The sequence below is a fragment of the Strigops habroptila genome, chromosome 1 (assembly GCF_004027225.2).
Source record: "Strigops habroptila isolate Jane chromosome 1, bStrHab1.2.pri, whole genome shotgun sequence".
NCBI classification, from domain to species: domain Eukaryota; kingdom Metazoa; phylum Chordata; class Aves; order Psittaciformes; family Psittacidae; genus Strigops; species Strigops habroptila.
The window spans coordinates 99,583,702-99,600,672 of NC_044277.2; the positions used below are offsets into that span (position 1 = coordinate 99,583,702).

General features: G+C 45.6%; 1 protein-coding gene across 2 annotated transcripts in view; it reads left to right on the top strand.

Moving 5' to 3' along the window:
* Positions 1 to 14,693, top strand: part of WNT3A (Wnt family member 3A) — an 87,399-nt gene extending 72,706 nt beyond the window's left edge. The window contains exons 3-4 of one of the 2 annotated variants that reach the window (XM_030486807.1): positions 10,847 to 11,112; positions 13,712 to 14,199. In XM_030486807.1, coding sequence (XP_030342667.1) covers positions 10,847 to 11,112; positions 13,712 to 14,191 — 746 coding nt within the window. In that variant the 3' untranslated portion in view covers positions 14,192 to 14,199. Of the gene's footprint in view, positions 1 to 10,846; positions 11,113 to 13,711 lie in introns of both variants that reach the window. The other variant, XM_030486799.1, reaches the window with a different exon arrangement.
* The last annotated feature ends 2,278 nt before the right edge of the window (positions 14,694 to 16,971 follow it).

Here is a 16,971-nt window from a genome sequence, read left to right on the forward strand (position 1 = left end):
CCCAGTGTTTCACACATGACCAAGCCAACAGAAAGACTGATAAAACGTGCTTGCATTAAGCAGGGTAGGTAGGGAGACATACATGGTAATGATTAGATAGACAGAGAGATAGAGGGATAGAGAGAGATAGAGGGATGTTTGCTTTGCAGGTATCAGACTTGGGTTACTGATACCAGACCGTCCTGCTGATTTGCCTATCCTGGGGGTCTGGTTACCTGCGATCACCTGGGGTTATTTTGAAAGTAGGTAATTAGCAAGAGCATTCCAGCCCTTGACCCACCCTCAGCTCACAGGAGGGCTTGGAGGGCAGCAGGGAGCACAGGCCCCACTCCCAGCACCATGCACAAGGCTCCCGGGCTGCTCCAGTGTCTGACAATCTGGCTCTACCTGAAACAGGTAGAGCCTGAAAGGTTTGGAATTGCAAGCACCACTCTGGAGGTTGCAGCTCTGGAGGTTGCAGTTCTGCAGGTTACAGCTCTGTTGCAGCTCTGTGGGTGTAACAATAACCATAAGCAACCAGCAGAAAAAAAGTGGGGGAAAAGAAAAATTAAAAAAACATCATTCACATGTTTCGGGGAAACTTGGCCTTCAGGATTTTACAAGCTGTATTAATCCAACCTCCTTCAATCCAACATTCCCTCTTATCTGTATCACCTTCATGTTCTCTGGCAGGAATTGCCCATTTAATAATTTCCCTCCAATGATCTGAATCACAGCTAATCTGATCAAATGTCTTTTTAGGGCCTTTCATCTTCCCAGGAATGTGTTGACACTAGCATGCTGGTTCAGAGGAAACAAGAACTCAATCAGAACTTCGTTCAAAACACAGATGGGACCCAAACCTAACCTTTCCTTTAAGATATGCAAAAGTGTGGTTAGCTTCTTGTTATTATGCTTTGCATTTGCATAAGTCTTTGCATTTAGGGGCCTGATTTTTAAAAGGATAAAAAAGTCAAACAAACCCTGGAGCTGGATTTTGGTGAGAAACAGTGCAGAATCAGCTGGGCATGGAGTTGGCATGGCTTTCTGTGAAGAAGGACACAGGCTGAGGCGTCACACAGAGCCTGGCATGGATCCACAGAGCAGCTCCTGGCTAACATCACTTGCTGCAGTGTGGGTGCTCCGAAGCTTGCTCTTGGAGCCACCCCCTCTCCATTTCAGGGTTAGACCTGAAAGCCTTGATTACCTGCAGTCCCCAAGGACAGCTGTTTTTGCAAAGCAGGCTTCCCCAGACTTACAGATTAACTCACTTGGAAAATGCTGCTAAAAACTAGGGGACCTGAGACAAGCCTACACACCAAACAACAGGAGCAGGCATTTGGGTTTCACACTTATATGGCTCCAGATAATTCGGAACAGTGTGTAAATCTACACTGAGACTTGTGGTCTTACAGAGAAATCTTTAAGGAATGGACTCAGTGCCACAACTTGCACCTCTCCACCTTTCCTAATGAATAGAAGTTACACCACTGAAAAAACAGCAAGTGTGGTACAACGATCCCCCTTTAAAAGGGGTAAGGGAGAAATTAAGGAATCTTTGATGCCAGGCCAGGAGATGCTGCAGGTGACTAACATGTTGAGGTTGGTGAGGATGAGTCAGGGGAAATATGAACAATGGAGACAGGGTCCTCTCCTTAGAGGAGCTGAAAGAAGCTTGAGGCTGAGCCAGAGAGCTTATGTAAAACCCTTTCAGTTGGTTTATCTGATATGGGATCCTCTGTTGCTACAATCAAGAGGAATGTGGTGAAACTGAAGCTCGCCTGCCTCCGAGGCCGCCAGAGCCAATATTTGGCTTCCAATGTTCCCAGTATTTTCCCCAGAAGCAATGTCAGCCTCATAGCAGCGGTGACACCTCTGTGATCCTCCTTTTCGTCCTCCTCTATGATGGGAACAACACTTGTTCCTCTCCAGCACATGGGCAATGTCTCTGCAGCATGATAGATCTGTCAACTGGTATATGCCAAGGGGTTCCCTGTTCTCTGTCTTCACCTGGTGCCGTGCCAATATTTAATAGTTCTGATTGGCAAACGATTTGCTTCTTTGTGATTAAAAAAAAAAAAAAAAAGCCTTTTTAATGTTTTTCCCCGCCTTCCCCCTGCAGAGAAATATGTCCCATGTTCTGAGATGTGACCCGTCATTTCATAAAACCATAGAATGGTTTGGGTTGGAAGGTCCTCTAGTCCAACTCCCCCGCAATGAGCAGGGACATCTTCAACTAGACCAAGTTGGTCAGAGCACTGTCCAACCTGGCCTTGAACACCGCCAGGGATGGGGCATCTACCACCTCTCTGAGCAACCTGTGCTAGTGCCTCACTACCCTCACTGTAAAAAATTTCGTCATTATATCTAGTCTAAATCTAACCTCTTTTAGTTTAAAACCGTTACTCCTTGTCCTATCAGTACAGGTACCACTAAAAGGTCTGTCCCCATCTTTCTAATAAGCCCCCTTTAGTGCAAATTGCATTGTAAGGTGGAGGACATCATCTCCATGTCCTGAACTCTCGTTTCTTGGCTCTGAGGTATCTGCTGGTCAGCAAGTTTAGTGCAGAGGCCAGCTGGGCTGATGGACTGGAGTATCTTCTGCTGGTATCTGGGACAAGGAAGGCTATGTTGCTCCAGGTGGTCCTTACTTCTCCTGCATGCAGATTTCAGGGCCAGCAGGCAATGCCGTTCACGTTAGTGTAATCCAATAGTGATGTCTGCATATGTTTTTACAGCTCCTGTGAGCTCTGACTTATCAGTCCCATTGGATTTCACTTCTGCTATTCAGAAAGTAGCTGTGCCTGCAAGGCTGTCAGTGTGAGCCTAAAGAAACCCATTTCTCCTGGGGGTCACCATCTTCTTAACAACTGTTGAGGCTTTGGCTCAAGTTCACTCCGAAAGGTACACTTCAGAACTGAGACCTTCCTCCAGCCTCCGCTTCAGTGCAGTTGCAAATAAGGACAGGCACTGACTTACACAATCACTGACTTTCATACCATCAGTGCTTCAGCTTCTGCATCCATGATGAGGAGCATTGGACATTAATTTTATATGGCACCCATCTTTTTCATTCAAACTGGTACAACACGGCATTTCATTCAAAGACCTTCTGGTTTAGCTTTCACCATGAAGGTGTTTATGGGTGGCCTTCTCCACAAAGAGAAGCTTTCCTCCCACATCTCGGTAAAGTGGGTCTCCTAATGGATTCAAGGAGGAAACCTTGAATGAGCGAGCTGGTAGCAGCTGAGTTTCATACTACAGTTGAAAACAAAATTCAACCTCACTTGAGACAAAGACTGAGCTTCCAAAACTCTCAAAGCTCATTTCACTAACTCCTCATCACCTTCCTTCATTGAACAACGCCTTCCTCCCTTGCAACCTCCATGATGTCTAACCTATAAATAGAACTCCTACCACAGTAATTAGAGGGGAACTGAGCTGTTAGGACAGCCCCCCAGTGTTAAGAGGCAGGGCTGTGCTGGCTCCAAATACCAGCAGCGCTACTGTGCCCTCAGTTTTATTTCCAGTTTCTTGGTTCTTGGGGTTTATTTAGATTTTTTTTTTTTTAATCTAGATTCAATGTGGTGTCAACTGTTGTTCAAATTCTAACATGACAGCTATGGGTTTGTATCCCCTTGAGCCAAGCAGGGAATCGAAACCATTCCTGACAATCCCTGGGTACATGCCCTACCAGACAAATGTTGGAAAGACTTTCCACCTCGCAAAGATGGATGTCTGGGTGTCCGAAGTAGCTGACACAAGAGGTAGCTTTCTCTTCTCTTTTAGCTTTAAAAAACGAACCTCAAAGAAAACAGCATGTCTGCTTCCTGCAGTCCTGACAAGCAGATATATTTTCCTTGTTTTGCCTCACTTGCCAAGTGACTCTTCCAACAGCCCTCAAGAAGTCTGTGGTGCCAGAAATCCAAGGCTTGCAGCCGCACTATTGCTGTGCCTTTCCTAGTGTGGAACAGGGAGTAGGATCCTCTATTCAAGAGCAGACATGCTAATGATGGCTGGGAGGAGTGGCAAAGACATGGGAACTCTTTCCTTCACTGTCATACATCTCCAGTGTTTCACTCCAAGGGTTATGTTTCAAAAAGAATGGTAACAAGTTCCGGGGCAGTAAAGGGTTGTTGGCAAGGGAAGCTTGTCTCCACAGAACAAGGTCAGATATGTCCTGGAAACATTAAGGTTCCCTTTGCAAAGGAGCTTCTGCACCTTCAGGAGGACCATCTAGGAAAATGGCATGTTTAAGGAAACCCCTTAGAGCTTTCTTTTAAAGAGCAGTCAGTGGAAACAGTGATTCTCCCTTTCTAAAATACCACGTAGTTCTTCGAGCTGTAGTCCAGGACACAGGACTTGCAGCTTCAACTCCCAACACACCTGAAGGTGAGTTGTGTTGCCATGCTCCAGGAGCCTGCTGTTACCACCAGGCCACTGTGCAGGGAGGAAGGGAAGATTTAGGGTGTCAAGAACAGGGACAACAGGACTCAGTACTATGGCACAAAGGTGGTAAAAAGGGACTGTAGCTTTTTAAGACCAATATAAACCATTCTGTTCATCCTTCTACATCACCGTAGTCCTTCCTCCCACATACCTGGGACATCTACCTGGCCTGGGGTTAATCATTTAGTCACTCAGAGAAAGATTCGGGGAAAATAAGTCACTGTCTGGGCAGAAAAACACATGAGAGCAGGTTTCATATACTAGACAGTTGAGATATTTATGTGGTTATTCATTTGCCTTCCTCTTCCCACAACTTGATAACCGTCTGTTCATCTCCAGCAACTTCTGCCCACAATTCTGAAGACATCACTGAATTGCAGATTCAACATTGCAGGCTCCTGAGGAGATAAGCAGGATTGCCCTCAGGTGTATGGAAAAGGAAGCAGAAGCGCAGACAGACAGATTTGACCAAAGTCACGTAAAAAATCTCTGTGAAAGCAGGAAATCAAATCTTAGGTCACCTCATCCTCAGCCTTTTGAATTCTCATATCAATACTGCTCGGCCACGTGTTTTTGCATTCCAAGATCTTTCTGCTGCTGGGGCAAGGTGGTCAGAGATGTTCTGCACAGGACATCCCTGGAGAAATTCAAGGCCGGGCTGGATGTTGTCCTGGGCAACCTGATCTTGTTGAAGATGTCCCTGCTCATGGCAGGGGGGTTGGACAGATGACCTTTGAAGGTCCCTTCCAACTCAAATTCTTCTAGGATTCTATGATTCAGGCGCTCAGCTTCACAGACCAGGCTCCTTAAGAAACAGTTTCCAGAAGTGACCAGTGACTTGAAGACCTCTGCATTAGGAGGTGGCTACAAAGCATTCTTAGAGGTCCTCTGTATGTCTCAGCACCTTTTCCACTAATAGCCAACCTCCTCAAAAAGGTCCAGAAAAGGGTACCTTGAAGCACCAGCCATCCAAGCCTCTGAGCCCTGCAAGGAAACTTGGGACTAGGCAGAAATTAAACAAGCTGAAGCTAGAGCTTTGGTGACCTTGTGTTGCACTGACAACAAAGTGGTTAATATGCTCTTAAGTCAACATCCCCATGAGGTATTAGTCCCTATTAACCTCCTCTTGCCAGATGACTTTCCAGAAGCTCTCTTCAAGTCATAACAGCTGCTTGTCTCCTGCTACCAGAACCACCCAGAGAGGAATGAAGTGACCTGACAAATATACTGCACTTTCTTGTTATCTTTGCTAAGTCTCTTGCATTTTTATATGGCACCTTAATAACCCCTCATTTCCATTACAAGTGCATGCTTTCCTTCTGCTTATCTGTATCTCTATACTCTCCTCCATTCCTGCAGCCACACCGCCTCCGGCTACAACCTGGGGAGCTCTTCGGAGCTCAGCAGGGTCAGGTCTGCTTAGTAATCGGAGGACAGTCCTATAACTTAGGAGGTGGCAGGACATGATTCACGCGATGGCGCTCTTCCATCTGTGTCAATATTGAACTCAGTGCCTTAAGTTAGGGGTAGGAGATGTAAATCTAGTGTCCTAATTTCGTGGAGTCATTAAGAGATCGGCTGCAACTTTCTCAAGAGACAAACTCCTAACCTCAGTGCCCGAGGCCAGATCTCAGTTTCTTTGCTCTGCCTGCCTACATTCCCCAGGTAGTTACGATCAGATACAATGCTATTTGCTTCCTGTTGTGTGCTGTTAAGTGGTGGCTGCACTCCACCCCAGCGGTGGCTGCATTTCAAAAGCAGGGGAATGATTACAGCATATACAGGCTGTAAAAGGCATTGGGTTCTTTCTGGGAAGAGAAGAACTGAGTATAATTGGTGCTTCTTAAGGTAAATCCTATCAATACCCACCTGGAGCTGTAGACTCTCAGGACCGGCTAGCAACATTGGAGAGTTTAAATAACGAACTTGGGGTTTAGGATTGGGTGTCTACAACCGAAGCTGTCCTCCAAGAACTTCTTGTTCAGCTTCCAAGTCCTGGCAAATGCAGAAATTCTGCAGACCCTTTGGCTGTGTTGTCTGAAGCTCCCTGGTCTTCGGAGAGCTCTGCACCTGTATGCACAGAAAACCACCTTGTTCTGAGCTAATGGCTCCTGCTGAAGCCCAGGTGTAATCCGTGACCTGTGGACTTCTAAGCCAAGGCTACCCATTTCATACCTAAACAGGAGAAGGTTTTCTGCACAAACACCGTGCCTGTAGATGCTGTCTTTTCAGTCCTAGCATGGCAAGGCACAGGGGCTCTCCATGGCACTTGTAAACATCTATTCAGCACCTACAGCACCTTCCCAAAGAGCCAAAGGTGTCTCCTCCTGAGCAGAGGAAGGGGTGATTCCCAAGAGATGAGAGCTAACCTACCCAGGCAATGTGCTTTAGCCACTACGCCTGTCAGATAGAAGGGAGAAAAAGAGTCATAGAATAATAGAATCACAGAATCATAGAATCATAGAATGGTTTGGGTTGGAAAGGACCTTTAGACCATACAGTTCCAACCCCCCTGCCATGGGCAGGGACACTTTCCATTAGACCAGGTTGCTCAAGGCGCCATCCAACCTGGCCTTGAACACCTTAGGGATGGAGCATTCACAATTTCCTTAGGCAACCTGTGCCAGGGCCTCCCCATTCTCACAGTAAGAAGAAGAATTATCATCTTCTTCTCCTGTCCATGGTATAAAAGGGTATCAAAAATCAGCTTCAGTAACTCAATTTCACCAGGACCCAAATTAAATGTCTTTATGCAAACACACATAGCATGGGGAATAAACAAGAGGAGACAGAAATGTGCAACGCCTGCTGTGATTTTATTTGCATCATGGAAAAGTGGTGGGATGGCTCCTGTGACTGGAGTGTTGGAATGGAAGGGTACAGGCTCTTCAGGAAGGACAGGCAGGGGAGACAAGAAGGGGGTGTCTACCTCTATGTCATTGACCAGCTGGAGTGCATGGAGCTTTGCCTGGGGATGGATGAGGAGCCAACAGACAGCTTATGAGTCAGGATATCCTGCATTAATGAACGAGGAGCTCCTGGACAAACTCCAGTAAAAAAAGGAAGCCTACAGAGGGTGGAAGCAAGGACAGGTAGCCTGAGAGGAATACAGAAAAATTATATGAGCAGCCAGGGAACAGGTTAGGAAAGCTGAAGACAAGATAGAATTAAATCTGTCCAGGGACATCAAGGGCAATGGGAAAAGATTCTATAAAAAGAAGAATATATAAAAGCAAGTGAAATCATCTACTTGGACTTGTGCAAAGCATTTGACAATGTCCTGCAAGACATCCTTGTCTGTAAATTGGAGATACGTAGATTTGACAGACAGACCACTCAGTGGACACTGGCTGGATGGTCTCTCTCAAAGAGTTGCTGTGAACGTTGGCTGTTGCTGTTGCTGTTGGCGCAATGTTCAAGTAGAGACCAGTGTCAAGGGGCATTCCCCAGGGGTCAGTATTGGGACTGGCACTGTTCAACATCTTTGTCAGTGACATGCACAATGGGATTGAGCACCCTCAGCAAATTTCTAATGACACAGAGCTGTGTGGTGCAGTCAGCACACTGGAGGGAATGGATGTCACCCAGAAGGGCCTGGACAGTCTGGAGAGGGGTGACAGTGCCAACATCATGAAGTTCAAGAAGGTCAAGTGCAAGGTCCTGCACCTGGGTCAGGGCAATCCCAAGCACAAACATAGGCTGGGGGAGACTGGATTGAGAACAGCCCTGAGGAGAAGGACTTGGGGGGTTGGTTGATGTGGAGTTGGAGCTGTTGGAGCAAGTCCAGAGGAGGCCATGAAGATGCTCTGAGGGCTGGAGCACCTCTGCTATGGAGACAGGCTGAGAGAGCTGGGCTTGTGCAGCATGGAGAAGGCTTCAGGGAGACCTTAGAGCAGCTTCAAGTGTCTAAAGCGGCCGACAAGAGAGCTGGAGAGGGGCTTTTGACAAGGGCAGGTTGGGACAGGACAAGCAGGAATGGCTTTAAACTGTCAGAGGGGACATTTAGATGAGATCTGAGGAAGAAGTTCTTCTCTGTGAGGGTGGTGAGGCCCTGGCACAGGTTGCCCAGAGAAGCTGTGGCTTCCCCATCCCTGGCAGTGTTCAAAGCCATGTTGGATGGGGCTTGGAGCAACCTGGTCTAGTGGAAGGTGTCCCTGTCCTAGAGCTGGGATTGAACTAGTTGATCTTTAAGGTATCTTCCAACTCAAACCATTCTGTGATTCTATTAAAAGGTTTCAAGATTATTTAAGAAAGGAGGTGGAAGGCATGTCAGCTATTCTCTCATCAGGCACTATACCCTCTACCTACCTACCAGTGGGTCATGGCATTCATCCCACTAGCTTATCTGACTGGCTTCTACAAGAAGCCTTTGCCTTCACAGACCCTAGGGCTGGTCATCAATGTCCTTGGAGACATCATACAAAACTCCCCACCCCCAAGATTTGGTTTCTGCATCCCAGCTGTGCTTAGGTAAGTGCAAGATGCCAGTCCTGTTAAAACTGGACTCATCTATTCATGCTCAAAAGCTGAGCTTTCACACAGCTCATGAACTGCATCACCATTTGCAGGAAGCTGGGATCCTTCAGGCTGGACAGGTGCTGAACAAGGGCTTTTCAAAATCACGTTTTGGAATTGAGGGTTCCTGCATTTTCCTTTTTTGGTTCTAGCCCTCAGTGTCTTACTAACCTCATGATGTGCATTGGCAACATGTTCCAGGACATTGCTCATACCTTTGGCTTGTATGTTCATGCACATTATTTGATTTGCATATTGTTGTATTTGGTTCTCTTCCCAAAGCTAAGCGGTGCCACGCAAGTTCTTGCTCAAGCCTTCAATCCAGCCGGGGCTGCTCTGCAAGCATGCAGTTTTGATTTCTCCCCAAGAACATGTTGGCTTTTAGGCTTGGCGTATTAAATTGTCTTCACGTTAGTAAAGCCTGGAAGCATCTAGATGGTAAAGATTAAGGCAAAATGTCCAGAGAAAGTTCAGATCAGCAAAATATAGAGCAGAGAAGGTTTGAGTGGTTTTGAGTAGGCACCTTGTCAGCTGATGCAAAGCTCAGTAGAAGCTGGTGAAGCTGCATCAACTGAAAATCTGACATTTTCCCTTTATGGATCCATTCATATTTCAGCACTGTCCTAGATCAATCATCTGAAAGGTGTCACTGACAACATGCTTTCTTGCTAACTAGTCTATAGGTGCAAGGTGAGCTCATGTGGGAAACCGTATAGGAGGTTAAGGGAGGTCAGTTACCAGAATCATTGTGTCCTCTTAGAATTGCCTCAAGGGTTTGAGAATAGCCCTGTTCAGCCATTTTGCTGAACCCAGGAAGCATTACAGTGGTGTTTTCTGAGGCATGGTGTGGAACTGTCATTTCTAGTGAGTGAAGAAACATACTGAGACCAAAACTGAAGGGGAATAAACCTGATATTTTGGTATATTCCCTACTTACAAAGCAGTTCAAAATGTTTGGTTTTCATTTTGGCACAGTGTAGAAAAGGCGCTGGTATCCAGGAAAGCCAGGCTAATGCTGAGCTGTCCTTCCTGACCCAGCTCCAGGTAGGATGAAAGGCTGTGAAGGAAAGTCTCCACAGACATTAAGGCTCCTCATTCCCTAACAGAACATCTTTTAGCTGATCCCACCCACCATCCCGAGGCAATGGGCAGAAAAGGAAAGCTCATTTCCAGTCCCCTTGGTAGGGGCCTTAATTAGGCAAGTGACCAAAACTTTAGATAGATGCAAGATGCCACATATTAAACACTGTTTGTAAGTGAGCTAGACAGCCTAGGAAAAAGAAGGTGTCCTCAGGATGGAGCGTGGGGACAATGTTTAGTTTACATAGTAAGAATTGGGGAGTATCTGGCCATCCTGGCATTTTCCTACCTTCCAGCCATCAGCATCTCTCTTAGTTGGGGAGGAGAAGGTGCTTTACCTGTTTCAGATCCCACCACTAACAATGAAGACTGTAAATAAGTGCAGACCTGCATTTTCCATGTTACAGGAACATAGCCCAGAATCTGTGTATCTGAAGCCAAGACTACAGCTCAGGATACGGCTACATGATGCATTGCCTGCAAAGTACAATATAGCATATTCTACATGCCCCTGAGATTCAGGTTTGCACTGGTTTTTCTTTTGCCATGGCCCTATCCTAAGACCTTAGGATGACTTTGGTCAAAACTTCTTGGCTGACCTCAGTGGCCTTGAATCAAGCCTGGTCTTGTGTACACAGGAGCTTATTTCCTAGTATACGAAAACGTGTTTGGAGTATTTGGAGTAGGTCCAAGCCGGACCACAGGAAAAAGGTGAGTTTCCTGGCCTTCTGCCATGCCCTCAAGGGAAGGAGTTCATAGGGCTGATCAAAGCCATGCGTGGTCCCTTCAATGGCCACTATTCATTGATTTCTCTCTTTCACAGCTACCAGGGAATCAGCCTTTGTCCATGCCATTGCCTCTGCTGGAGTGGCTTTTGCGGTGACCAGATCCTGCGCTGAGGGCTCGGCCACCATCTGCGGCTGTGACACCCGCCACAAGGGCTCTCCAGGGGAAGGCTGGAAATGGGGGGGCTGCAGCGAGGACGTGGAGTTTGGGAGCATGGTGTCACGGGAGTTTGCGGATGCCCGAGAAAACAGACCAGACGCTCGGTCAGCCATGAACAGGCACAACAATGAAGCTGGAAGGACCGTAAGGATATTTAGTTTCACCTTTCTCAATCTCCCATTAATCTTTTCTTACCTGCCATAATGAACATGGGGAGGGAATTGAGGGGAATAACCAGACATAAATCTGAGCAGTTTTACACCATGAAATGATGATGTAGTGATAGAACAAGAGGGAAAGGCTTTAAACTGAAAGAAGGGAGATTTAGATGAGATACAAAGAAGAAGTTCTTCCCTGCGAGGGTGGTGAGGCACTGGCACAGGTTGCCCAGAGAAGCTGTGGCTGCCCCGTCCCTGGCGGTGTTCAAGGCCAGGTTGGACGGGGCTTTGAGCAAGCTGATCTAGTGGAAAGTGTCCCTGCCCATGGCAAGGGGTTGGATGAGCTTTAAGGTCCCTTCCAACCCAAACCACTCTATGATTCTATGACACCTGCCCTATGATAGTTCTTGCGAGGGAGGTGACCGATGTCCCTGGTCTATGAAAGCCATAAGTAAATTCACCCACCCAGATGTAAATGTCTACCTTGGAGTCAGTTGTCCAGACCTCTTTTACAGAGAATGGTTGAAGACAAACAGGTATAGGATGTGATTTCATCCCAACTTGAAGAAGACAGTTGAAATAGATTAGTTAATGATGCCCAAACTGTGCCTGTTCTCCTCCACTGGCTGTAGGAAGGTGAGCTGTACAGCCAGAGATGTCTGTTCTGTAGACATCTCAAGTTAAATATGATGGACTGAGGTTTATGGGGAGGATTCAGGTGCTTAAGTAAATGCATTTTAGTATAAACTGAGATATCCTGAAGTATCCAGCGTTTCCTTGGGCTGTTACAGGAAAGACTATGTGTGTCCTGCAGGGCCTCTGCCATCTCAGGACAGATACCTTAGACATGCCTGCAGCTCACAAATGGCAATAGATGCATGTGAACAACTGTTCTCAGGCAGGCTAGGGCTTTGGTGTGAGCTCCTCAAGTGGGCACTGTCAAACCCTGGTGGAGTTACCCCACCTCACGCCACAGGAGAGCTGGTCTGAAATAAGAAATACATTTCAAATTTAATTTCAAAATTAAATACCACCAGAAACAAAAATTGTCTGCAATGTAGGTAACTACCAGCAATGAGTGGTTTCCTCCAGCACTGGCCCAAATTATCCCAGGTAGCCCAAGGTATCGTGCGTTGCTGGAATAGATAATGAGACAAATAGGACTGTGGAGAAGGTGGATAGAGTGGAAAGGATGGATTTGCCTTAAAATGAGAGGCCTTGGAAAATCTGAGCTTTAAGTAAACATCCATGTGAACACATACCTGTAAAGGTCTTTCTTACTGTAAGTCTTGTTACTCAACACTGAGTTATTTTGGAACATTTTACAGATGTCAAAGGTTAGAGAGATGTCACATCATTATCTGAAATCCTATTGTTTTATAAAGCAACAGTGTTTTCCATTCTCACCATGGTAGCTCTCACGGGGTAGCTTTTCTAGGCCTCCATACTCAAGTGTTTCCAGCTAAAACTGAGCCATAGGCAGTGTTTCATATTAGTTCCCATATAAACGCAAACCCTACCACTATGCCAGAAGCTTTGATTAAGTTCGGCATGATTGTATGAACCAAACATTTTGTGGTTCTCTCTCATCACTAATTACAACCTCCTTTGCGGCGGGTGATACTCCGTAAATAACACAGGAAAGCACCTGGTGAACACCAAGGTGCTGATTCATGGCAAATCTTTTGGACTCAGGCTGGCACTAGTCTGTTCATGTACCTGGAAATTTGCTGATCAGTCTGAAAATTCAGATTATCAAGTAAGTTGCATAAGGCTGTCTCCCACCTCAGAATACTGTAGGGCAACACCTCTAGAAACCTTCAGACTAATTTCATAAGAGGTAATAGCAAACTTCTGGGATCAATAGTCACCTTCCCATTTATTCCAGGACAATGTTTTATGTTGAAGTCTGAGCCCTTCAAAACCAAAAGTTGGGCTTCTATTTCTTTTTTTTTCCTTTAATATGGTTTTAGAAAAATCATAAGCATGGCTTAAAAATAAAAATACATTACTTTTCAGGTTTCTGAGCATAGCTGCAACAAAGCTAGAATCATGTTTGCTTAAGAAAACATCAAACACATGTAAAAGATGGAATTCTGTGCTAGATGGTTAGGACATTTCATATTTCTTTAATTTCCAGTGGAATAGCTGTATATTTCATTTATGAAGACATTGTTTTAGTAAGTTTGTGTGTTCTCCGCTTCTCTGGTAGATTGTCTAAGTTGTGTTCTTGGGTGACTGTGCTGCAATATCACACATGAATATTGATAAGATAGAAGTTAGTATGCAGAGAAATCTCTTCAGCCCTTAGTGAAAGCACTTGGTAGATGCTTAAATTTGGGATGGGAATCAGAGATAGTCAGTGAGAAAAATAAAGTTGCAGAGGTTTTACCTGCCTTCGAGCCAGCATCTGTGCAGGGCATTGACAGGAGGATACAGTGATTTTTGTTCACAAGTGTGTAAATATATCTAAGAAAACACTGCAATTCTTTGGGAAATCCTGGCTAAATAACAGAATGTAATATATGTTTTGATTACGGGCTAATGTTTTACTTCTTCTTTGTTTTTCCTCTCCTCTTTTTCAGTCTATTATTGAACTCATGCATCTTAAGTGCAAATGTCATGGCCTCTCAGGCAGCTGCGAAGTGAAGACCTGCTGGTGGTCTCAGCCAGACTTCAGGGTCATCGGTGACTACCTCAAGGACAAGTACGACAGCGCTTCTGAAATGGTGGTGGAAAAACATCGAGAATCCCGTGGCTGGGTCGAGACACTCAGACCCAAATACAACTTCTTCAAGGCTCCAACTGAGAAGGACCTGGTTTACTACGAGAACTCACCAAACTTTTGTGAGCCCAACCCTGAGACAGGCTCCTTTGGGACCCGTGACAGGATCTGTAATGTCACTTCCCATGGGATTGATGGTTGTGACCTTTTGTGCTGCGGCCGTGGGCACAACACAAGGACTGAGAAACGGAAAGAGAAGTGCCACTGTATCTTCCACTGGTGCTGCTACGTACGCTGCCAGGAGTGCATACGAGTCTATGATGTCCACACCTGCAAATAAAGCAGGCAAAACCCTTTGCTGGGCTCCAAGTGGAGAAACGGATTTGAGCTTACATCCTCTGAGGTTGCATACATGAGAGAAGTCTACTTTTTTGATATTAAAAGAATAAAAACTTTTAAAAAGGCTAAAACTGGTTGGATAGAATAGGTCTAATGACTTCTGGTCTATCCTGAGGTACATCTGGCAGTCACACAAGTTACGCCCCAACAATGCCTCCTGTAGGAGACAGTGGTTTTTCAACCAGTCGACAACACAGAGCTGGAAAGAAGAGCATTAGCAAAGGTATGGATTTGCTCTGCTCTCACCCACCTGAAGTGACTCGTGTGATTAAGTGTCCTTTGAAAGGCTTGCATCTTCCAAAGTATCTCCTTTTCCCTCAGCCAGACAGAGGCTGTGTTGGACAGCAGCTCTAAGCTTTCTGAGATCTATCTACATAGACTCTGTGTACAATATGAGCGACAACAACAGCAGCAAAAGAACTAAAAGCAGATAAATTCATTATTTAAAAAAAAAAAAAAAAGGCAAATACTCCTTTGCCCTGGAACCAGAAAAGTCTACAAATACATTAGAGCTGTAGAGTGGACAGGCTTTTCACGTGAACTTTTTAGCATAGTAGTTTCTGTCAGATTTGACATAGGATTCAGTGACACCTGTAAAGAGAAGGAGAGGAAGAAGGAGAAGGAAAGAAAGAGAGAGAACTGCTGATGGTTTCCTTCAAATGCCCTGCTGGCACACAGGTAATGTGTACGGTACGGAAAAGTTCATTGCCTGACTTGTGAAGTGAAAAGGACTCACTATGTGTATTGAGAAGGAGACAGCCCCACAAACAGAGATGTTGATCCAGCTGTGGCCTGGTATGTGGCTCAGTCAATGAGTCTTCCTTGGAAACATGCAGTGCAGAGCAAGACTCCCGGGGTTGGACACTCGCTGCTGGGCATAGGATATCCAGCTCCTCAGCATCCCAGCTTGTTTCTGTAGAGGAGGAAAGGGAAAGTGTTGACCCCTCCCACCTCATTAGAGAATGCTGCCACCAATAGTGGAAAGTGCACTTAGTCCATCCTCTCTCTGCACCTCATGAAGACTTCCCTTTGGGCACTTAGAAAAAGCCTTAGACCACAAATCTGTCGGGAACAAGACTCTGAAGGACTGCTTGTCACCTGCTAATTTACATGATGGTGAACCCACCCACCACCACCACACCCCACCAGCTGGAACAGGTTCAGACTTGAGCCAGATTTTGTTCCACACATAATTTCTACAGCCATTCACATCTCTAAAAGTGGCACAGACTAAAACGCACAAACCCCAGACTCTGAAGCAGCCTGGAGTTCGGGTGAGTTTGGATACAGACACAAATCCCAGCTTTGCAGCTCTGGCCTATCTCTGCTGTTCACCTCTGCCTGCCTGCCTTTAAATGCTGCTCTACTTCTGATTTCATATCAGGATTGCCAGTTTACAGAAACAGCTCTCGCCTCCTCCATGGGCATCAGGGTTTCCTTCAGCCACGTGGGTATCAGGCATGAATGTCATCCCACCACCTTGGCATTTACAGCACTGTAACTCTCCTGGAGTTATTCCTGGTCAATACTGGCATAAATGAATCATCGTGAATCAAACAAAAAGTCGTTGCCTGTTTAGCCTCAGATGCACTTGTCCTGCATTCTCTTTGCCTTACCCATACCTTTGGGTTCCTACCTTGGGAAAAGGACAATGGATTGGCATTTTTTCTTCCTCTTCGTACAGGAAAGGAAATGGGGCATGAACTAACAGCCAGTGACCCATAAGAGTCTTTACATCACGATATTGTAATGGCTGTTGTTTAGTTCACACCTGCACATCTATGTAATAAAATCAGAGAGTTCTTCTCTTCCTGCATGCCAGCTTATTCCAGGGAATCAAAGAAGGGATTATGCAGAAGAGGCAGGGAACAAACAGAGCTTAATCCCATCAGAGAGAAAACAGGAACAAATTATGCCTCCAAGGGCTGACTCTGAGTCACAGCGTCTCCTGGGACTACTCCTAGGCTGGTGTAGTTTATGCATTACCCATTTGTCTCAGGGCTGTGCCCAAGGGCACAAGCCAGCTTTGCTTATTGATGGAGGCACTTCTACCAATGCTCTGCAAAAAAAGATGGAATGAAATGAGAGCAGAGATACAGAAAGGAAGGAAGGAGGATGAAAGAGATCAAGAGAGGCAAGAAAAAAATGGGGAGAAAATCAATCATATTTGTATATGGAAACGTCGCACCCAATGGATGGTACACGCCAACTGGTAGAAAGTAATAAAACACTAAAAACTGGGAGAAAGATGGACCAACTAGTGGATGTATGACTGATTTTTGTAATATAGACTGTGAGAAAAGGAAAACCTGATAATTAAGGCAAACAGAGAGCAAAGCCGCTGGAGCGGGAAATTGCCACAATAACCAGTATTCAAACACAAGCTGTCAAGAAAGCAAACGCTGAAGAAAACCATATATGCAATAGAAGACATTGATGAATTGGAAAAGATGGGACAAGGAAAGATTCATCTCATTTACTTAATGTGCTGCAGTGCTAGCAGTCACAGCGAGAGATGTTAGACATGTCCCACCAGGTACTTCTGTCAGTGAATGGTGCCCCAACAGTGAAGATGCAAATCATTGCAGGTCATGGTCCCTGACAATTGATTGGCTTCAGAAGGGTCACACCCACAACTAATTTACCCTAATGTTTTTAAGCAAGGTGGTTTCAAACTCTTTCTTTTATACCAGACCAGTGAAGAAACAGGTTGAAGGATTT